General features: G+C 36.9%; 1 protein-coding gene across 1 annotated transcript in view; it reads right to left on the bottom strand.

Annotated features, from left to right (window-relative positions):
- Positions 1–4,193: 4,193 nt before the first annotated feature.
- Positions 4,194–24,916, bottom strand: part of LOC310923522 (F-box only protein 15-like) — a 24,806-nt gene continuing 4,083 nt past the window's right edge. Inside the window, exons 3-10 of the mRNA XM_083885491.1 lie at positions 23,021–23,125; positions 19,256–19,489; positions 18,796–19,005; positions 16,875–17,004; positions 14,511–14,593; positions 13,223–13,368; positions 7,698–7,822; positions 4,194–4,490 (exon numbers count right to left, since the gene is read on the bottom strand). Coding sequence (XP_083741617.1) covers positions 4,221–4,490; positions 7,698–7,822; positions 13,223–13,368; positions 14,511–14,593; positions 16,875–17,004; positions 18,796–19,005; positions 19,256–19,489; positions 23,021–23,125 — 1,303 coding nt within the window. The 3' untranslated portion in view covers positions 4,194–4,220. The remainder of the gene's footprint in view (positions 4,491–7,697; positions 7,823–13,222; positions 13,369–14,510; positions 14,594–16,874; positions 17,005–18,795; positions 19,006–19,255; positions 19,490–23,020; positions 23,126–24,916) is intronic.

The raw sequence follows: 24,916 nt of genomic DNA, 5'->3' as shown, positions 1-24,916 counted from the left end.
TTCCAACTCACTACACACAAACAGACATTAAAACACATCACTTGTTCTCATTTTAACTTCTTGAAACACTATTTTTCTGTACAGTTTCTAATGCAATTACTTTTGAGCTCAGATCCAGTTATCAAAACTTAGATACAGCAGATCAACTGAGCCATAATAATACACAACAAAGGCAAAAGACCAAATGCTTTTACCTAAATCTCCTTCCAACTGTTTGAATACATTGAACAGTCTGGTAAATACAAGGTAGGCTACTACATAACTGTTGCCAGGCAGTAAATCATTCAAATATACCTAACATATAAAACTTGATCACTTGCCTAGGTTCTTAATGTGAAACAGAATTAAAGCATTTCAGCCGATGGTATCCTGTTCCAGAATTTCTGTTGAGCACCCAATCCCTAGTATCAGGTAGCCATGTACCTGGGGGGGAAAAAAAAAAAAAAAAAAAAAAAAAAAAAAAGGAAGATATGTACTTGCTTTTTGAGGCAAGAACTGACAATGAGAACAAAACATGGTGTTGATTTCAACAAAATCAAGACTATACCTAAACACGAAGTGAGATGAATGCAAATCAAAACACACTTCCTAAAGAGGGAGAGAGGCCAAGCAGGGAAAAGCAAAGTCAATGCAACTATCCACCATACAGTTGCTTTCCACATTAAATCAAAGGTACCAAAAAGCACATTGGAACTGAAATGTATTATAAAAGCAATTGCAAAAAAAGGGAAGAAAAAACAAAGCAACTGAAAGGCCAGTTGGAAGAAAAATACTGCGATTACTTGCCTATGCTACAAAGACTTCAGAATATACAGCTGCCATTAGCTTCCCACTATAGTAAGCCAACTGCAGTAAAGAACACTCTGATTCCAGAGTGGCACTCTTAAAATTAAAGACAATTGTTCAGATGATATAAACCAACAGTTCCAGCTTGTATCAATGGAAGATCACATTAAATGCCAAAAAATATTAATGAATTGCTCATTGAAGACATTTTCTCTTTAGAAACACCTCCTAAAAATATTTTTGTAAAAAAAAAGAATACAAAAGCATTTAGGTACACAGTAGACATCTGGCAAAACAAGGATAAATGGCAGGATTAACATTTAGATGTAACTCTATTAAATGACAACTCCTTTACTGTTACAATAATCTAATGAAAGCCCTTTCACTAAATCACTCTTTCACACTGATTCCTTTTCAATGCAATTTGAACTCCTTATGTTAAATGAGCACTATTATATTTGCACTAAAATAAACATAAGTACTGTTTATATGCTTGCCTACCATGCAAATCACCTTCTAAAAATATCACATTTCTATCTGTTGCAGAGTACTTAAACATACACATTTAGATGTTGGTAGGGGCTGCTCTATTTTTAATTGGATGAGTTGGTACCTGAAGTGTACAGATACAAGTAAAATCTTTAACTGCAGGTGTTCATACTTCCTCTCACAGAAATTGTCTTACTACTTGTATAAAGGATAAAACTACAACAAACACATTGTTCCGTCTTCAGTACGTAACACAAAATTATTAAAAGCAGCTGCAAGAAATCCTGAGGCATTAAAGAAAAAACGTGCTATAAGGCTTATTGTCACAACCAGTTGTGACATGACCAGATTTCAACTGGTGTTTCCATCTTTCCTGCTTGTTCTAATAATTGTCTTTTATACAACAAGAATCTTTTACTGTAGAGTGCAACTCACTCTTATCACCTTTTGTACCAGGTATATAAAAAGGAACTTAGAAGACTAGATGATTTTATCAAAGCATCAGTTTTTGGAAGAGATGCTTTCTTTCACGAAACGGACCACTGCAGTTGACCTAATGTAAACCCTTTCCTCTGTGGAGGTTCTTATCCTTTGTGGAGGTTGTGGAGTGTATATCCTTACCTATATAATGAAAAGAAGATGCAAATTGAAGAAATGGAAGCTTCAGTTAAGGCATATGTAACTTACTAGGTTTGATCATACAGGTGGTACCTACTGAATTTGTGCAAGTTAAAACCAACTGAAATCAAAGAAGTGGCATAAATATGGTATCAAGTTTAGGTCCATCTGAGGCCTGTTTCAGGACACATCCTTCATCCTTCATATAATTATAGTCAGTGAAGATACAGGAGAATAGCTCTGCAACAGTTGGGTCCATTTTTTAAGATCTTGGAACAGTTTGCCTGGGTTTTGCTGAATACACGTTGTTGAACAGCAGAAATAAGCCAGCCCAGCAATAACCTGAGGAAACTGCTCTGCCTTGTATCACCTTTTAGGTTGACAGAGCTGCTAAAGACTTATTCTCATCCCAATCAATTCAGTTAGTAAGCTTTCAGGCTACTAGATTAGCCTGTCAGGGGTAGGGACAGCACATTCTCTTTTTTCACTTCCAATAGTGATGCCAGAATTTTCTATAAAACATTCAATTGTATAAAATACTCAAATACTTTATAAATTGAAATTGCTTATTAAAGGAAGTATTTTACTTTTATTAAAAAACCTCTAAACCCAGAAACATTGGCAATACAATAAAAATTCAGCTGGAATGAACAGCGACAGACCTCTCACCATTTGATGGCTGCTGGGTGCCCATTGACTTTGATAGCTTCACAGCAGGGAAGAGAACATACTTGCACATTTCAAAGGAACAATATAGCCAGAATAATTCTACATTTTTGTTTACAAGCTTAGCAGGAAGGCCAATGCCTAAGAAAACTTTAGGACTGAGCTACCATTTCCTTGCTAAAACTGGTATCTCAAACGTTAAATTTGGGCAAAACCAAATATCCAGACTGGCTGCTTGTCTGTGCAGATCACTTTCAGTGTCCGTTGTTCTGGCATTCATCACACCCAGCCCACATGTTAAAACCTTTATATCACTTCAAGGGATCCCTGTTCCCATCAGCATCCAGTAAGAAAGACGACAAAATGCAGCTGATCATTCTTGTTCTGGCTAATGACCAAAGGTAGAAACATTTCCACTGTCTCTTTGGGTAAAGTTAACAAGGTGAACTAGAACGGTAACAGCCTCAGCTTATTGCCTTTGAAAGTCAAATTAACATACAACTCTGTGGCTGTAACATCTATCTACCTCTGTAGCATGGAAGACATGCTTACATATAAACATTGTACAAACCAATTAACGTATGTAAACAAATAAAGAGTATTTATTTTTAAGGAAATCATTACCATAATAAAGTCAGAGCAGTCAGCTATGTAATTGTCCCTGACAGGTAATGACATTGGACTCTCAGTATCGTGTAATTTTTTGTTTTGTTTTGGGTTTTTTTTGTTTGTTTTTTTTTTTGTTTGTTTGTTTGTTTGGTTGGTTGGTTGGTTTTTTTGTTTTTTAAATACAGGAAGTAGAAAATTTGATCCTAAACTTACTCCAAGGAACTGGAAAGACCAGGCACATATATTCAATTTTCAATTGTATTCATATTGTTAGATAAACTATCAGATATACATTGTTTCCAAAACAACTGGATGTTACATAAATTCAGTATGAACAAACACCAGCTGAGGTTAGCTTATAATTGGGACACTTACTCAGAGGCCAATATGTGAGGCAAGTATCTAGGCTCAAATCAGACAAGGTTAGAACATGGGAAAACAGAACAAACAGGAATTTAAAGAAACGTCATAAATAGGTTTTACACATTACTTCCTTAACAAATGCCTTGACTGACATATTTTTCAAACCTGACTTCCCATCTACCCTTTCAATCTTTTACTAAAATATATTTAAGTGACGTTTTTCTGGAAAAAGCATTTAACAAAGCCTGTAATTTACCAGTAATACTCCAACAAACCTGGAGCAAACAGCACACATGCTGTTTTATTACTAAGCATTAAAAGTCAACGTTCTCAAAACCAGTGCAGCTTATGTAAGGTAAGGCATCTCCACCGTATGGCTCTCAAAAGAAGCAATTCCTTAATGACAGTAACATGTGTCTATAAAGAAAAAAACTTCCTAAAAATAATTTAAATATAGCCAGCGAGAAACAGACTAATGTTCAACAGAGAAGAAAGCCTCTCACATAAATCAATATGTCTCTTTGATCCCTCAGTTGCCTATTAAAAAAATTTAGGCAATTGCGCTTATTACTGGAAAATTTGCAGTCTTGCTCGTTGGTGTCAATCTTAAATATCAGTTTGTGTTTTTTTTATTGTGGGAGAGTTGTTTGTTTGGTTTTTAAAGCAAGGAAATTAGTGACCTAATTAAGTCAGTAATTTGTTCCATACCAGCTATTTACCTTTTTGGTGCTTACATAAAGCACCAAACTGACCACAATATATTCCTTGGTTTCTTCCAACCACACAAACTCAACACAGACTTTACCCTCTGAATCTGCATAGTCTGCAGTATAAATATGACCCATGTAGTCATAAAGGCCAGATGACTTGGTAGACAATCCCATGTGGACTGGAGCACTAAAACACCAGAAGGGCTTTCCAGTTTCATCCAAGAGAGTCAGATCCATCACAAAGCAGTCCTACAAACACAAGCAGAAGAGATTATTTCCCCATGGCCCAGTAAGTAGATCTGTCCCTGATGTTAGAAGAAATATAAAGGGTTCAGAGGGTTTTGTACAAAGGTTAAAACCTCAAAATAAAATTGATAATGGTTCACTGACCTATTGCAAGAAATACTTACTTAGAGGTTTTCTACAGAAATCAAAATTGCAACCCACAGACATGAAACACTGCAGTACAGAAGGTACCACTGCCAAACCAAATCAGACATTATTTCTTGAACATTTTTCAGCCCTTAACATCTGTTTTTCTCAATTATTAGTTACTTTACCATTCAAATGATTATAGTCCCTTCAATATGAGTAAGCAACCTAAGCTTAATGTCAGTTGCTAAACTTGTGTGAATGTAGCAATGTTTGCAAAGATACTCAGGGACCACTCAAGGCAGAGCACGCAAAATTACCCTTCCAAGCCAGCTGTATACAGTACTTTTTGAAAGGCTCACAGCTTCAGTTCCCAAAAAGGTAATAGTAATAATCCTGATGTAATTCCTCCTCTTACAAATTCTTGAAAATATTTCTTTACAAGATTACACAACTAGATAATTTAAAAATGTTAATGCCAATTCTTTTGTCTTTGCAAACTGATAGTTTCCCATATCCCTTAGAAGCACAGGAGTTGTCTGTCATGGTTAGTATCAGCTGTTCCTTATTCTCTTGAGTTCTGAATCACTAAATGAATCAAATTATCTTAATTATGTTGTATCTGTGGTCCAAAAGCAGAAATAAACCAAAACCAACATATTCCATGCCAAAAAAATTCATTTGGAATGCTTTATTTCTCTGTACTACATAGTTGTGTTTCTGTTGCTCTAACATTGCTTTCACTATTACTTTACTTCAATCAAACAACATAAGGGCAGATGGCACAAACATGAGGCAGTATGATACACACAGTTTCCCTAAGCCTTTTAATGCAGACTATGCTGAAAATACAAAATTCAAACCAAACCTGATAATGATGGTATCATAAACTTATATGAGCTACAGAATCACTGGAAACCAGAAAGAATTACAATTTTCTGGTCTGACAACTTGCATATATAAGGCCAATTACAAAATGTAAAGTGGGATGGTGTTGGGTGGTGGGATGGTGAGGTTTCCATGCATTTCCTTCCTGGTTCTAGTCAGGATCAGGTTAATTTTTGCAGCAGCCAGGAGGTAGCGTGGCTAACACAGTGACATTGTTCTATACCACCTCATCTCATTTCCAGGAGCAAGGAAAAGGTTTTCTTCTCAGTCAGGCTATTGTGGCATGGTCAGGTTGAGTTCCTCCCTTCACATGCATGTTTGCATGTTAATCACTCGCCTCTCTTGTACCTTCTTATTATTAATTTTGTTGCTGCTACTCTCCATTTTCTTCTCCCATTGCTGTTTCCAGTAAACTGCTCTTATCTCAACCTTTACCTTTGTGCCTCCAGTTCTCCCCTCCAGCTCAGCACAGAGCAGAGGAAGGGGAGAGAGCCAGTAGAGAGTGTGATTTGGAGTGGTTACAGTGAGAACATTAAATTGGAGAATACCATTCCTAAGCCATGACAATTTCCAACTATCTGTACTTCAGCAATTAAATTTTTTACTAAAAAACCCAGAAGTGCCAAGAAAGCTTTTGGGTTTTTTGGTTTTCCTTAAGAGTATTAAACAAAATTCAAATAAATTCCAAGTACTGGAATGTCCTACTTCTGTGGCTGATGTTATTCGGCCTCCACACATTTTAAGAATTTTAGACACTTATGGTAAAGACCACAGTGAATTCAACCCATGGCTATATGCTGACAAATTCTATCTGTCACCCCAAAATGAGGCATTTAAAAAAATTGTATTCTTTATTTTGTCGTAGAAACAAACACTCAATATAATTTATGCCGTATGCACATAGGAGGGAGACTAAAACTGAAAAACTAAAGACTACAGCCACAGCTGTTTCCTCTGTCAGATAACTTCCTAAATTCTTATATACTACTCAGGAGTATTTTCATGGAAAAAAAAAATCCTGCCAAGCAGCTGAATCACAGATTAGACTCGGGTTAAAATCACAGAATGATTTGGGTTAGAAGGGACTTACATAAGTCATCTAATTCCAACTCCCCTGCCTCACCATGCTCATCATGGGCGAAAGAATTTTTTTGCCTTTTTTTGTCAATGTCCAATTTAAATCTACCCTCTTTCAGTTTAAAAATATTGTCCCTTGTTTTGTCAACACATGCCTCAGTAAAAAAGTCTCACCTTATCAAACAATATTTCATTCCACATCTATACATGATTGGCAGAAACAGCAGTTTTATTAATTTTGAGGGTCTTTTCAAAAGACGTGCCAAATTTGAAATCAAGTGTTGAACTAAGTGATTTTTCAGTAGTGCTTAAACTACATTCATCAGAATTTTTACAACTTCTGAAACATTCACGCCGATAAAGTACATTTAAAAATATGTGCCTTCACCACTATTGCAAAAGGTACAGAAATAATCTGAAGCTTTGTTTGAAGTAACTCTTTCAGGAATTTTATCCAACAGAATGTGTGAGCATTCCTCTAAAAAAATAAAAAGTTAATCCAGCTGACTGATGTACCTGACTGGAGCTAGGTGCTGACTGTGTGGATGTGGTCTGTAGTTTCTCCCTGTGGCCACTGGCATTTTAACATTCCCCAGCAGTTCCTAACTTTCACTGCATACACACCACAGAACTGCAGAGTATTTCCCCAGAGGTTCAAGGCTTATTGCTCACAAACAAACCCCAACCAACCAACCAACCCAAAACAAACAAAAAACCACAAAACAAAACAAAAAAAACCAACCCACCCTCACATCAAACCCAAAAAAAGCCCTCACAAAAAGTACATCTGCAGTATTTTTTCTTTTTTTTTTTTTTTTTGTCCAGCATTTACAAGCAAGGCTGGTCAGCCACAGCATCTTTGCTGAGTGGAAAGCACTGGAGTGATAACACACATTACATGAATGAGTCTAGCATGCAATCCACACACTATGAGAGAAAGCAGAAAATGTTTTTCCTCAAAATTCACTTATTTTTTAAAATATTGGAACACAGGTCTTTGTCTAGTAACAGACACCTTCTACATATCAAAAAATTGTTTTAAAATTAGCATATTTAAGATGCACAAACATAATTCTGTTTTGAGATAAGCATTTCCACAAACAAAAAAATATTTCTGACCTTTACATTGCCTTTAAACACATCTGTTTCCCAGCATATGCCAAGTGTCCCAGTAATAGGAAAGTGCTTCCTATTATCCTTCAAGTTTACAACTCTGAGCCTCAGGTATCCATTTTCAATGTCACCTGAAAATATAAACAATATACAACATTACAGCAGTATAAATCAAATTCAGTCCAAGTACGCTGTAAATGTTCTCCTTTTCATGTCTTTTTCATCTCACTCACCAATAAGAAACCCTGCCATACACCAACAGCTAAATATCAAGCACTTCATAGAGGAATTAAGTTGCAGTTCGAAGTTTGATTCTGTGATCCACAGCAGAAATAGCAGCTAAAAATTCTTTTGTATTTTTTAGCATAAAAATAGGAATGGCACCTAAAGAACTTACACAAGGATGCAAGGAGTAAATTTCATATTCAACACTTCCATCTCTAACTGGAAACTCAACCCAACAAAAAGGGTATACAGGTAACAATTTCTCCTTAGAAAGGATATTGCATCATTTAAATTGACATGCATTATGATTTGATTTGAATCAAGTTTTTAAATTATGAATTTAATTTTTTTTAAAGTAGCTTTCCAAAACTCCTGGTTCTTGGGGTTTTTTTGGCAGAACTACTATGATTTGTGATTTTTTTATTACTACGTATATCCATATTTCTTTGGTATCTCTTCTCTCAGAAGAGATTGACTTTTTTTTTTTTTTTCCTTTGCTATCAGAGGAGGAACCAGGGACTCCAACATTCTAATTATAAGTTTGGGAACATTATAATGAACACAATCTGACTACAAAGAAAAGTGAAAATAAAAGCATCACATGACACAAGCAGATTTCTTGGTAGGACATCCCTTAGACAAGTTTCCTTGAACAAGAGATTCTCTCTCAAAAGAGCAAAACAAAAGCACTAGAGACCTCAGTACAAAAAAGAAAATATCTAGGACTTGCAGGAGACAAATGAGAAGGGCGAGAAGGAATTCCCAGGAATATAATGCCTGTCAGGATCCAGTAGCAGGTCCTGGATGGTAAGGTAACAAGCTAAGGGACTTGCAGAGGTTTAAGATGGAAGTGACAGAGTGAAAAAGGAAGTGTTTTGCCTGTGATTCTCCTTCGATCAAGCTGAAGTAGCAGCATGAGGCCACAGACAGAAGAAGCAACATCAGAAAGGCTGGCTGTGAGTTAAATGGCTGCATCCAGCAGGCAGTGCCAGCAAAACCTCTGCTTGGTGGCTGCTTGAAGCAGATCGTTAGAGGCAGTGAAGGAGAAAGAAAGCCCACACTTCAACACAGAGGCCAAAAACTTCTCTGAACTGGTGCTGTAGAGCCAAGGCACAAACCAATGCTGGAAAGGCATCACTCACCAGTGGGGAGTCCAGAGAATACTTACTCTGGGGAGGAAGCAGCCCAGCACATGACAGAGAACAGCAGCTGCAGGTTTTTCAATACAGACACTGTCTGGAATAGGAGTGTGAATACAGTAACCAACGTGACCATGCCCAGGAAATATTTTGTAGGAAATACTTTGTATGGTTGAAGGAAAATGCAATCGTCCGGACCATGATACCCACTGTCTTTGCAGTGAAGTGCAAAAGAAATCAGTGAGAAAAATGTAAGCAGAATTCGTTTCCAGGACCCAGCTCAAAGTAGAAAAAGGGCATTAACTTGATACCTGTCCAAATGGTTCAGTTCCAAAACCTCAGTAAATCAAATTCAATGACAAAATGTCATTCAAGGTAAAAATATTTTACTTAGTTTACTAACTAACCACTGAAAGACCACACTTAAAGTTGAGTTTTTGAACAAGATTTGAAAACATCAGTCAACAAGCATTTTTTTCTAAGATGACTATTTGGTTATCCACAATTCCAGTCTGAATGGAAGTGGCCATTTCTCTTACTCATTCAAATCAAATGAAGTTTGAATGGATTAAAAATGGATTGAAAAAAGCATTCTGCTAATAAATTAATGAAGCCCAGGACATCACTGCCACTGCATGACATTAATACACCACTGCTAGATAGATCAGCTGGCTAAGGTGTATTATAGTTACTTCTTAACTTTAGCCAGAATGGAAATAGGCAACAGATCAAGAATCTGAAGGCTAATTATTCATGGGCTGGTTAATCCAGTCTTTATATATGGGTTTTTTTAATATAAAAGCTCCATTGCAGTCTTTATATTCCAGAGGAGGGAAAAGTCTGCCTAGAAACAAGCAAGGAACTGCAGGCTAAGTACTGAAGTCTTCCCTTCCTCACCCCAGTCACATAAGAAAATGAAATTAAAGGACAGAACAAGCTATGTTAAACATATGAAGAGAAACACAGAGAAAGCAAATTGGACAGGGCTTTCTTCAGCCTGATCCAGACTTTGTTTCATTGTCCCCTTATAACATCTCTAGTCCTTGGTTTATGCAAGACACGCATAGCAGCAAAGCAGCAGAGTAAGTTATAGGGAACAAATATTTCCAAGTAAAGGTAATAAAGAACATATATCATGTAGACAAACTTCAGGGGAAAGAAACAAATAGACCAATAGTTCCGGAGTACTTTTTTTAGCTAAAAGCCAAGGAAGTTTGTTTTGCTAACCAAGCCTTTGTTGCAAATTGTCATTTGATTGGTATTTTCAGAGGAAAAGCTGTGCTTAACACTAATTCTGGTGCCAACAACCAGCCTTAAGACACTGAAATGGTTATTTAAACTTGCAAATTCAAGTTTAAAAAAAACTTTCAACTTCAAGGTCAAGCAAAACATTTCAAAAGCTTGATATGAAATTTTACAAACAAATCTTAAAAGCTCTCTAAATACACAAAAATCAACTCTCACATTTTGCAAGCACATCACATCAGTTTACATCAACAAGAAATGACATTGAAAAGTCAAAGCTTAAACTACCATGTGGGTACAAAGCTGTGCTTAAAAAGTTGAAAACCTAGGTAAATACACTTCAAAAGTATTTATTAAGAAGCTGGATTCATAGCTTCTGGGAGTCTTCTGGGAGAAAAGCCTGTCATACCTTCCTGAAAACAAGGAAAGTTTTCTAAATATTTTCAATTCAGTTACAAAGTATTTAGCATATTCACCCTACACTATCTGCCAGTGAGACCATATTGCCAATTCTGTTTACATGAAAAGGAGAATAAAACAAAATGCTAAACCCCAGCCCAAACAGTGGCAAACCAGCTAATTACTGTAATGTAAGTATTAATAACAGAAAAAAAATCTGAAGCCATATACACTCCATCTACTTGGTTCAATGAAGTGTGACATAACTTTTTAAATTTAATATTAAGAATTCTGCAAAAAGAATTGCAAACAGAGTAGCAAAATGAAGCTCAATACTAATAGACACTAACAAAAAGCAGATAAATATTAATATTGAACAAATAAATCAGTTATTCTGCAAAATACAAATGGGCATTCTCTGGTAACCTAGGAAGGCCTAGAGCTCCCTAACGAAAACCAATAAATAAGTAAAAGAACAGTATAATAGCTGACAACTGATCTGTGCCTCAAGTTGTAGAAATTGCCATGGGCATGTCTATAATTTAAAATAAAACTGGACTCAGTAGAGAATTTTCAAAAATAGCAAGACAAGAACATTGCAGACTTCCATGCTTCAGAGTCCTCCCAGAGGAAGGGACAAAGAATATTATTAGAAGGGAGCCTAAAACCAAAACACAAACCAGCAAACACAACCAGTCTGGACAAACCTGGCCACCACATTCAGCAACACCATGTTCACCAAAATGAGAAAAATGAACAACAACTTAGAATGAAAAATGTGAGAGCAGACAACCATATGCTGCATCACTACACCATTTCAGGAGGAAGTCAAGCATTTTCCACAAGGAATTATTGTGTGAGCACATGGAAGGGACAAGTTGACAAATGAGCTTATTGTCTGCAGAACCATGGCTTCAGCTGCCTGATGTCCTGTGAGACCAGAATCTGGTGGCTGTCACACTGCTGAAGGTCACAAAACCAGTAATTCAGAAAACACTCGTGAGCATAAAACAGATTCTGTAACTTGCAAAGTGAGATGGCATCACAACTGTAGCTCAGGGACATTTCCTAAAATTTGCATAAAGATCAGCTTATCAGCTTAATCTTTTGTGGAAGTAGCTTCTAAGCAGCAAGAAAGTGGTATCAAGAAAGGAAGTATGCCACATAATACTTTTTCTTGTGCAACTGTATTGCTAGGAGCATAACATTTTCATTTTAGAAAACAAAATATGACATTCAGCTAAACCAGAACAACCAACACAATTCCAAAAACTCAATCCTCTTGCCAATTTTGAGACGTTTTGGGGTTTTTTCTGATAATATAAAGAGGATTCTTGTACTACACAACACTTCAGGTAAGATTTCTTGCTACATGCGTAGACTTTCACTGAAGTTTTAGCCGTAGAATTATTCATTTAGTTTAAGCTTGCAACTTTTCTGGAATCTGAAAAATGTATTTCAGGTATATTTCAGGTTCAAGGACTACTACACTCCACACTGCACAAGGCTGCCATCTAAATGACAGCTCTTGGAATCACCAAACACCAACGAGAAAAACCAAACCAAATCACGGGGAAATTCTGTAGCCCGGTAAAAGCGCTCACGTCTGACAACAGTGCCCTCTACTGACCGAAAAACAACATGTTCTGCAATCCGCACTGCTCAGGAGTGTGGATAAAAAAAATTACTGCCGATACAAAAAAAAATTATTTGGGAGCAATAATTAATTTACAGTACTTAATTCTAAATTAAATTCATGACAATGTCTAATTTTAATATTTTAATCTGTCTCTGCTTACAGAAAGACAGCTATGTAGCTGTAGGAATTTATGCTGAAGTTATGTCAAAAGAGAGATCACACATGTATTTTTCAAAACCTCAGTACAATTATGAATTTGGGCTGTATGAGAATAACAGGGATGGTCAATCACGTCTCATGGAAAGAAGTGCTGAAAACAGAATGAAGCAGCAGTTAAAAAAAATGACTGAAATTGTTTACCACACAATGACGAGATGCCAGAACAGGCAACCTCAAGCTCACCAAAAAAAAAACTATAGATCTTAAAGTTCACAGTAACTTCTACAAATTTATCTATATTTTCAATCTGTCTGTGCATCCAAAGTATACTCAAGGCGAATTCTACAGAAATAAGCTTCCAAATTGTACGAGGACAAACTGTCTCTCCTTTATAAAATACAACTGAAAGAAACATCAGCCTGCACCAAGAGCTATGCCACCGCATTATTAATGCAGCAGAGAACTAAAAGAAAAGACCCTGACAATCTGAAGAATTCAGTCCCAGGCCTGACACTATAAAAATGTAACAATGGGCAGACTTCTTACAGAGCAGCCTTAGGATGCCACACAAAGCACCATGCAGATATAAAGAAACCACACAACTAACAGACATCTTACTCTTAAAATTCCATTTCAGTTTCACCCCTTAAAAGAGAGAAACTGGATACAAGAAGGAAAGACAGGGATCATTTCTAAAACAAACATTATTGTTCTGTCAACTTTACGTTTTCTGCAGAAGAGGCACTTGAATGATCCACACAGGTACATGCAGGTTCTGCCATGAAGGTCAAGATGCAGGTTGTACTCATGCAGTCCATACTCTGAGTCAATATCATCCAGTAAAGGTTGATTAGGTGGAGGAGTATATTGACTTGAAAAAAAGAAAAATAATAGAATTTAGCAAGGGGGAACATGACTTAATAGAGATGTAACATACAGCCCTACACTGAGACTGTCATCTTAAGACAGTTTTGAAATCAAACATCTCTAGTTCATCACACTTCTTTTAAACTAATACAGTGTCTAAAACTGCTGATCAGCTGTTCAGCCCAGCCAAAGGGAGAAAATATGGCAGTCAACTTTAAAAGGTACATCTGTTAAACTTCAAAACACGGATTTGTCTTCAACAAAGAAAAAAGCATCAGCTTAACTACAAATCTAAAAGCCCACTAGCTCTAGAGACTTCTCTGAAATAGCAAATATTGAAATTATTTTGCCTGTGCCTAACTAAATAACTACTGCACATAAATGACCTGAAGTGACCACATGCCAGAGGCAACTGAGCAACTTCTACACAGGATCCAATCTGGTACTAAGAGAGAAGGTGTTAAATCTTACATTCTGTGAGAGAAGAGCCACACTGAGTTATAGTGGGCATTTAAGACTACTGGTAGATACAAAAGTATCTGACTAGAAAGCGGAGTGGCAAATAAATTCCCCAAATACTGTTCTAAAGCTAAAAAAAAAAAAAAATTGTATTTTTAAACAGTTTATAATGTATAAACAGGTATTACATTATACACTGCAATATACACATATACAAACACTTAATAGGAAACCCTGCTACTCTCTGAATAGGACTAAAAGATAATTGCAAGCACCTCACCAGTTTACCAGAATTTTTCTCCCCTCTTACACAGCCAAAGATTACTTCTCTACTTCCTGAAATGTCTCCCTCTTTTCTATCACTGTTTCAGATAGGAAGAGGAAATAAAAAGACTGCTTATGAAAAGGGAGAAAGTATGGGCAGTGTATTTCTAACTTTCTCAATACAGCCAGTACTAGTACACTTTTTTAACTAAATTATCTCCACAATAGCATAACGATGGCAATATTTTAGTATGAAAATGCTTCTACATTTTTGTATTTACTGTAACTGTTGTTTATATTACACAAGAATAGTTAATTACTGCCTAAACATAAGCATCTTACCAGCAGGCAATTTTAATTGTAAAACTCAAAGCTTTATTCAAAAGGTTATCTTTACTTCCCACAAAGGAAAACCAAACTTACACAGTAGCAGAACCCAAAATGCTTCTCTCAAGAAGTTGATTATAATGAAGATTCGCCATAACAAAAGCAATTTCATTTTTCTCCTGAAAAGTTAATTAAAGTATATGTATTTTTATCTGGAAATTCTTTTTTTCACAAGGTCTTTCTGAGCATTAAAATTCATAGATAAATGCTGCCGCTTATTACTCTGCCAGTTACTGTAATAATGTTAGTAATGGCTTGCTTTAATACTTGGACTCCTAAAACCTTTACTGTTTTTTCACAAGAGTACAGAATATACATAAAAGATTACAGAATTTCTGTATTACAGGGAAAGAGAGGGAAACTACCTATGTCTAGGCAAAAATTATGAGAGCTCCAAGAATTGCCCCTAGCTTCTAATAACCACTTTTAAAAAGATACCTAAACAAAATCAAACTGCACTTACTCCCAACTGCTGAAACATCAAGATTATTTTCCCATGTAAAGAACTATTTCCAAAGAGGGCTAACATCAGTGAGGAATACAGAATTATTCAATAGAAACTGTGAATTTCAAAGTAAAAAACATGTCTTCACCAGACTATTTAGTCCTAGGAAAACATTAAAAACATAACCTTCTACAGATGTCTATACAGAGAAAACATCAATGCGAAAACTAGAGACAGAGGTATATATTTACTTCAAGAACACAATACTAGGATATCAAGTTTTTTTTCTCTTTAAATGCATTTTTTTAAATCCTGCATTTCCAAACACAGAAGTCAATAGGAAAATAATTCCCTGCCAGAAGTCTATTACTCTCCTGAAATGTGGGCAACTACTGTTTTCATCTCTCTGGGTTACCAGAAAATGACATCCTCTATTCAGACTTTTGGCTTTTTAACTGCTCCTGTATTTTCAAAGTGCAAAATTACAGCTATAAAAGATTTAACTAGGGAGATCTATCAATCTCATAATTTCTCAGTCTTTCTCTGTCCAAATACCAGAAGGCCCACGTAACCTGCCCTTGGTTTCTGTTATGCAGATATGTGCAAAAAACAAGACGTGTGGCATTTACAATTATTACACCCACTGACACTTAACTACCTCATATTACTCTGCCTACACAGAGAATAAGAACTGCTGTTCAGAAAAGCAAGCAGGGAAAATATACTGGAGTGAGGCACTCGATTCTTAACAATGATGTGAAACTTGGTTATGACTGAACCATTTCCAGGTGCTGAAAGATCTCTCTTTCTGAGTGTGGATGGGGCCAATGCATGAGCAAGACCAGAGAGCCAACAATACAGGGGCACCCATCTACAAAACGTCTGAAGATAAGAGAGAAATGGCTGTTCACTTAGCAGAGATTTTCACAGACTGAAACAACCAATAATGGGTTTATGCCAGTCAGGTTTTCAAGTTTTCCAGGAAATGGATTTTCACTCTTACCTTTAAGTAGGAGTGAAAGAAATAGTCCTTCTGCACTTTTAAACATTGCCTCTGGCGATTGTGTACATTTGAGGCAGCATGTTTGCAGCTGGAGATTAGACACAACTTTGAGGAACTGCTCACAGCCTCCCTTAGGAAAGTTCCAAATAACCTAAGTCTACATCAAGAGCATGGCTGAGGGGAGGAAAAAAGGGCTACCACCTCTCAATTCAGACCAAGAGCAGAACACCTGAAACAGGCCTCCATAGCACCCAGAGCTACATAGCCACAGGCAGACACAGAGGTGCCAGTGCATCCCATGCAAAGATGCAGATTCCTTCTGAAGTCGACTTCAGATGTTCGGCACTGCCCTCTAAAGACATTCATGTCTACACTTACCCTACAGAGGCTAACTGCTTAACCTAGACTCTTAATACCAAGAATTTAATACCTCCAAAAGGGCACCATTTACAGCATTCCTGCTGCTGGAGCAGGATACAGCTACCTGGTGATGTAGATTAAAATTAAGTTGCTATGTGGGAACTCATCACTTTGAGTGGCATGGGCAGGTAATGGCACGAATCAGAGGAAGAAGCACTTCTTTTCTCAAACCATTCCATTTAAAATTATTCTAGCATATCAAACTTGGGCATGTGAAGACTGTAAAATAAATAAAATTGAACACAGCATCTAATATGGAATGATAGATAACTGATCTCTTAATTAGAAGTGGATTTTTAAAAAAAGTATATATACTCCTGTGACAGCTCTTCAGGATACAATAAATCTTCCACTTACTGTCCCTACATGTGTTTTGTGGTTACTAGTTTAGACAAGATCTTTCAAAATCCAAAGGGGAAAAAAAAGGAAGATTAAAAAAAAAAAAGCCCTCCTCAAACCCAAACTACAAGCCAATTTTTTTTTTTTTTTCATTCAAATCATAATAAAATACAGAAACAAAATGTTATCTTACCTTCCAAATTCCTACTAAGAGTCCTGGACTCAGACTGAAGAGCTGGACAAGCTCATCAGCACCAACTGCGACACTACTTTCAGTCAGGTTGCCAAGAGGGTATTCAGCAATCAAGGAAAATCGACGAGGTCTTTGAAAAGAACATACAGAATGAAGTAAAAAGGCTGTGTCTCCTTATTCATGTAAAAGTTCAGTTTAATTTCATTTTTAACTGTAAAGTCTGACCAGCAGCACATGATGAAAATGGTTTTGAAAGCATTTGCCATGCAGAATCATAAACCATACATTTGAACAACCACAGTGTACTAGCAGGATCTCAACCCCTAACAAGAAAAGAAATAAAAAACACTATGATCTTCTAAAACATGCTTAAAAAAAGAACTTACGTACTTGCCCAATTTTTCAAGATACAGAATTACTTTATAACTTGTTTTTCATACTCTATTGATACTAGATGAAATCACTGAGAAGCAAAATTCAAAGGAAAGTATCAAACTGTACATATAATAAATTAAAAGTATGTGCTACAGGAAGCTTTCCTTTTTTAGATTTTTTTCTATATTTTACCTATAATTAAAGCCATTAGCTCCAAAAAAATCTTAAATATAAGTTCATGAACACTCTTATTAACTAATGATGCATTTTAAAAAAGGGCAGTAAGTAAGAGTTTGCATTACCTACTCAGAATGAAGAAGTCTTCCTCAAATCCTTTTCAGACTCAGGCTCTTACTATATTCAAAACAGTTCCTAGACTTCCACATAGTATCACTGTAATACCACCTACAATCAAACACTGAACACTGTCTGGGATGGGGCATCCACAACCTCCCTGGACAACCCATTCCAGTGTCACACCACCCTTACAGTAAAACATTTCTTCTTGATCAACATCAACCTTTTCCATCTTTAAGTCAATCAGGCCTGTCCCTGCACTACTGCCTTATAGTCTAAACAATGACATACTGAAATTGGTGAAACCACTGACTTCATCTCTAGTCACAATTTCTAAAACTTGTAACTCTGTGAAATAAACACATCAACTGCCTGCAAGCTTTTTTATTTTCTACATATGAATCATCATCTCGGTAAAACAACTACATTTCCCACATAATTTGACTGCAAGACTTGTTCAGTTAACTTTATACAAAAGGCTTCTCTTGATTTATTTGTTTTATAAGTATATACTCTGCTTATGGTTGAAGAACCAGATGTTTTGTAGGTGACCAATTCCCTCTTTTCAGAGCTCTATGGCCAGGGGCTTTGTGTAAGAAGCAGGCAGCTGACTCTGTACCTACTATACACACAGGCCCAGATGTGGGCAAAACTCCTTGACAGCAACCAAATACCTCAAATAAACACTTTTCATTTATTTTTTAGAATATAATGACAAAAACCACTGTACACATGTAAATTAAAAAACAAGGGACATGCTGTGGACTGTGTGACTTCATATGCATGTACTGAAGACTGCACACATAGTTAAACATCAAGTTCCCTAAATTCATATACACACCTACCAGACAGAAAATAAATTTTAACAACATAGAATACCTGACTGTAGCCACATAAATACTGATTAACTCTTCCAAGCTAAATTTCTCACAATAAAGTCTTCTAGATTTACATTTTTCTTTCATGCTCTAGGGCTTAGATTCAGCTTTCCAAGTCAGGACCTATCAGCCTGCATATCACATGCCAATTAACCTATGAATTAATGCCATAGCTTGCTGGATTATACTATTTCTACTATTCCTCTCTAAAAAGCTCTACCAAAGAGAAGAACATAGAAAGAACTACTGCGGGGAGGCTTTCAAATGAAGGGTTAACTTATTGAATCAAACAAATGTCAGATAGGTCCTACAGACATATTATCAATCAGTTACACCCAAAAAGTCCTCAAAAATCCTATATTAAAACTCACCCATTCTTGCTGGGAGGTCTGTTTTGGTCAGGAAGCAATGGTGTAACTCCAAACAGTTTTAGGGTTGACAGGATGTCCAAGCATGGCCAGTCTGTACCATACCAAAGTATGGTAACAGATGTGTCCTTAAATGATAGTTTTGGATTCTCTACTACATGTTCTTTTCCATTTTTGTCCTTTAGAACAATTATCCAACTCAAGCCAGAGACTCTGTTATTTAGGAATTGAGAGGGGAGAGGAGTGTTTAAAAACAAATTCTCAAAGTGATAAAATTTAAACTATGCTTTCAACAGAATTTTTACATTTCTACTAACTGCGACTCAGTTTCAGTCATTTATAGATTATCATTGTATCATTCCATTATGATATACATTTTATAGCTCTAATTCTATACTACTCCAAGCCATTAATGTTTTGTACATTGTTCTGAAGTAAATCTTTGTGACAAGGCATTGCTTACTTCATAGCTTCTTTGGTTTTACATGGAAGACCTGTGTAAGGATCTAGAAATTTAACGAGTCGCATTACTCTAGTCTTGAAGGCACACGTTTGTTTGAAGATGTATTCTTTCTTCCAGTACCCAGGCTTTTTATCATGTAGAGCAGCACGGCCCAAAGAAACAGCTTCTGTTTGTTTAGACTTCATTTTCCATTTTGGTTGCAAATAATTGGAATAAAGTTTCAGCCAAATTCCACTGAAAATAAAAATAGAATAAAGAGGAGTAAATTTCAAGAATAGTCACTTCATTTTTACATGCACATCTCAGCTACCACTGAGCACAGTGTTAGCAAAAAACCAGTCTTGTCTGTCTTCTCAAAAATATGGGATCCAGGATGAAGCTCTGTGACAGCACAGTCAGTCAGCAAGTAAGTGAAAACTGATAAAGGTTAAGCAGAAATTTTTGAAAATTCCACCCTAAAACAATGATGTGTCCTCCTCATAGAAAATCAGCTAGTGGAAAAAGTGGTTTAATATCTCCTATTCAAGAAAGACCATCTGTAGACTTCAAGTTTCTCAGTTCAGCTGAGGAGGACAATTAGAATCACCTTTGTTTGGTGGTACTAATGTAATTTCAATCCTTTCTGCACTCTCTTTGGAAAAGCCCAGAGAAGACATGACTTTCTGAAGTCAAAGAAATATGTGACTGTAATGATGGGTTCATCTCTTTCATGCCAGGAAAACTATTAGTTCACATTTCAGCCCCTCACACCCCAGTATCTCTAGCACACCCCAGTATCTCTAGGACAATTCACAGAACATTGAGTCCAGGAACCTACAAAAATTCAATCAATAATCTGTGAATATAGGTTGCCAATAAGTTTTCTAATTTTGAAATGCTAGACACACAGTGTACATAACTGCACTGAAGAAAATTACTAGTGAGGGCAACAAATAGTTGAGACATTTTCTACCATTTATCGGCAAGGCTACCAGTTCTCACTTATCCTCAGGCAAACTTACACTAGCATGTATGGTATGGCATCTTCCCTTCTCCTTAAAGTATTCAAGGACTAGATCCATCCCACACTGCCTCCTACCCATCAAAAGCATTCTCAATTCATTAGCTACTGAGAATAACTCCCCACATATTGAGAGCCAGCTCTGGTTATTGATGCAAGCAGACCCAGGAATTTCGCAAAAACCTTCCAGCCTGCTGCTCTGCAGATATAGACAGAATTCCCCACTGCCATTTTTTAAGACAAAAGTGTCTAAAACACACAGACCAATAAGTTACCATAACTGGTAAAGGTGGGTTCACAGTCAACATGAGTTTTCAACCTTCCATTCACCAAAAGCAGAGTGGGAAGGGTAACATAAAGAACAATCCCCATAACTGAAACAAAGTTTTAAAATCCTTCTACTTTAAGACCATAAAGGGTAGCCAAGTTACCAGACAGTATAAAAACATTTCTGATGGAGGGGGAAAGTTCTTTTTTTAACTCCAAAGCAGTTTAGAACTGTCCAGTCATGAAAAAAGGAGAGATGTCCTTAACATAACATCACATGGGGAATTTGAGCTGTGTATCATCCAATTGGTCTTCACCAGCCTAAAACACCCAGTAAAATAACCTCCTATAAAACTTTCCTGATAACTAGAAACTCCTTCCCAAAAAAAGATATCCTTTGATGGAGAGAGATACTCTGCATCTTACTGTATGATGCTGAAAAGACAGGGCTTAGTACTAGGCATTTCCTGCATTTTGAAGTTGCAGGCTCAGGCAATTTAGTTGACTGAAGATAGACTAAGGACAAATACCTACCATGTTCATCCTCACTCTCAGAAACATATTGCATCTTCCTTTCCCAAAACAGTGTTGGGCAAGCAAAGAAATTAGTTCAAGAAACTCAAAAATTCAGCTAGGGCAGGGAGACAGAGAAGAAGATGAAGGAGGACTTGGAATCACAAGTGTTTAGGAAGGTATCACTTCCCCTTCATCCTCAACTTCTGAAGAAGTCAGGGCAGATAAATCAAAAAGGCATCCAACAGGGAAGCACAAGTTTGCCTCTTTCACAGCAGAATACATGCCCTGCCCTTCTTGCCTCAAATTGTTAATACTCATCTCAAGGTCTCTTACTGAACATGACTACAACAAACCAAACAAATCTTCTACTGCTAACTCAGATGCCAGAATCAGACACATCATCATCAGTCATCACTTGACCACAGTGGCAAAGACTTTGCCCTGTGCTCTCACTTCCTCTCACACAAGCACGTTCTGCTGGTGATCAGAATCCTCAGGCCTTCACAGGCAGACCATACCCATGAACTTCCCACACTGCATGGTAGGAAGGCTGGAATATCCCATGCTGTGACAAGGAGGGTACAGAAAGGGAGGGTCATAAACATTTCCTTGTCCTCAATAGTTACACTGGAGAGACATCAGTGCCAAGAACTGTTCAAGTGAACAGCCCAAAGACAAATCACTGCATTAGGCAGCACAGACATAGCACAATGAAAGACTGATGGTCCTGTTGCAACAAGGACAGCTCCCTGTACATCCAGGACACCAGAAATATCCTAAAAACCACAGTCAGATTTGTCACAGAAATATGCAGTGACTCCCATTAAAACTTCTGTTCATTCACTGCAAGATTCAGGGTCTTGAGAAGGTCCAGGAAAATCCATCAGGAAGAAATTACCTGGTCCCCCCTGAACCAGTCAGGCTCCTAGATAAGGGAAACTAACTCTTTCCAAAGTCTCATTTGTGCACGCACACTAATCTCTATTGAGATTAGAAAATGGAAACAGACATTGTCGAGATGGAGACAGATGAATCATCTTCCCCTGGACAGCCACAGTGATTTTATCCTGCTTCACCATCCTGAAGTGGAAAACACATACCAAGATTGGTAATTTGTGTCAACTATGCAATTTTTATCTACCCTCAAAACCTAAATCTGGATTACAGATCTTCCCTTTAAACTCATCAGTTCTAAAGGTATTAATGCCAAGGTAAACCAACTAATTCACCACACAATTTTTAGTAAATAAGGGAGAAATAGATTCATACCTGGTACAGCAACTTCCTATAGAGGAAGACATTTTCTCATTCAAACAACACTAATGCAGTAGAATCCTACAAAGAAAAGGATGCCCAGATCCTAGTTATCACACACCAACCCAAGTGTCTCCTCTTTACCCTTTCACAAAATTATCATGATATTGGTTGGAGCAATTTATGAACTCTGTATAAGCAATCCTTATTAAAAAACGTGTCGGTATTTATCTTTGTCTCTTTTGTTCTCATTTAGACGTCACCAAAGAGTCACAAACAGAGCAACAGATAAAAACCACTAGTGGATCATTTGATTGAATCAATTCCTCTTCAAAAATCTAATGAAAGAATAAAGTATGCAGGACTTCAAAATTGTCAAAGCTACAATTCCATAAAGCTACTGGCAACACACCATTAAGGATCACCTGAACCGAAAAGTTTCTGCAGGTCCATGTGAATACAAATAAATATATAGAAATTTTAAAATTAAAAAAGTGCTAACACCAACATTTCAAAGCACTGGATTTAGTTTTTGCCTCATAACCCCCAATAAACAACAGGCCCTGCACAGCTAGAATTGCATGCAACATGTACTGTACGCTGTGCAGGGCAATTTCAGCAGAGTAACTGCCCAGAGGTGCTCTGGCATCAGAGAAACTGAACTGGAAAGACTCATAATTCAGGTAAACACAACTAGGGCACAAACTGAGACCTTCTCTCTTCCTTACTTGTCATTGGCCAACTCATAGAAGCGTCTATTCACACAACCAAGAGACAGTAGGGACACAGCATCTAAATAGGAAAATATCTTCAGCAGCATTTCTGATGGCATGCTAGAAAAGAAGAGAAAGAGGAATTCTGTTAGACTTGCCTGCAAACTCCAGAAATTACAATGGCAGAGAATTTTAATTTCAAACCAGACAAAAACAGAAGAGGTGGAAAGCAGCAGGTTGTAAACAGATGAAACAAAAAATCACCTAAAGAGTTAAATTGTGGAGTTTGGGCTGTAACTTCACTCTTTGGTATGTGGCATTTGCCTAAAATAATTCATCACAACTTATTCCAGTGGCACAGCACGATTACACAAAAAGTTGTAAGTTTGAGGTTTTATTAGACTTTGTTAACTTTAACTATGTTTGATATGAAACTATCTCATTTAGCTTCAGTTCCTTACTGCTTGTACCATGATTTTAACCACAATTCCACAATCACCAGCATTTGCAAAACTGCAGATACATTCACTCTCCCTTTTGACTGCCGCGTCTGGCCTGAGAACGCACCAGGACAGAAATGTCCTAGTCTAACAGCAAGATCATGCTCTACCTCATCATCATCTCCAAACTGTACGTGCTCAGGGGTCTTGTGCAGTTTTCATTTATGTCAGCAGAAAGATGTGAACTTCAAAGTAAGAGCCAAGTGATATCCTGAAAATGCCAATGTCTCTGCATCTGGAAGGCTGCCTGAAATGCAGGAGCCAGTCTAGGCATGACAAGCAGAACATACCCTGGGATTGAGCCAAAGTGATTTTTGCATTAGCAGACATGAACCTCATACAATTTGAGCAGTAGCTCATAGCTGCAGAGTTTAAAATACACGCATTTTATACTCTTAATTTTTTTGAGCATTGAGTATGGCCACATCAAAATCACTGCTGAAAATAAAAGGTGCTGTGAAAGTCAACACCCCATCTGTGCCTCTTGTCCTTTTACTACGGGGTTATTTGCAACACTTGTTGATTTATGACACTGTTTCAGAAGCAGAGAGCTTTAAAGGGTAGCACAACAATGCCAATACCTCAATGTTTGTATTAAACTCACAATCTTAGTTACATTGACATAGAAATAACATGCAAAAACTTGCACTGTTATTATGTGAAATAACTCATAAACTCTAAGTCCAAAGCAATTAGTGCACTCATTCCAGAGACAATTTAGAAGTGATACCTTAAAAAGCTGCAAATTAGCTAAAATAATATACTTGATCCAGAATTTTCAACAGCAGTTTTTACAGCTGTATTCTTTCTCCTTTGAAGGAAGCTGATTTTTTTTTCTTTTTTCTCTCACTATCACACCAGTCAGACAGCATAGAGGTGCTGAACTGGCCATCCAATGCAAAACAGAGAAATCACTACACAGTAGTGATCAAATGTATAAAACTAATTGCTTTTTCAAGTAACATAGTCTTAGAATATTTTTTGTAAAAATGTAACTAATTTTCAAAAAGAAAACAACTCATAATTATATTGAAACTACTCTTTCACTGCCAAACAGCAAGAGAAACATTTACCTTGCAGTAAATATGCAGCAGCCAGTAATTCCTCCCTCCTTTTATCCCAATCCACCATTCTCAGCCTCTCCATACACTAAGATACACTTGATGACAACCAATAACCAAGAGAAACACATGAAGTTTAATTCCAATCTGGCTTTTATTGAAGTAATAAAATAACAATTTTTATTCTCAAGGAACAACACTGCCCATGACTTCCAAAGAAGTTGCTGAAGGCTTCACATGGCTTGGAAAACCTACATAATCCTTATGAACCTAGCAAATAACACAAAGGAGAACCATGCCAGAAAACATTAGAAGGTGAACACAGGATCCCAAAGCAGGCCAGGAAAGAA

Source organism: Zosterops lateralis (assembly GCF_965231275.1).
Source record: "Zosterops lateralis genome assembly, contig: HAP1_HAP1_SCAFFOLD_84, whole genome shotgun sequence".
Lineage (NCBI taxonomy): Eukaryota > Metazoa > Chordata > Aves > Passeriformes > Zosteropidae > Zosterops > Zosterops lateralis.
The sequence above is the reverse complement of the archived record's forward strand: the minus strand, read 5'-3'. Positions and strand labels throughout refer to the sequence as shown.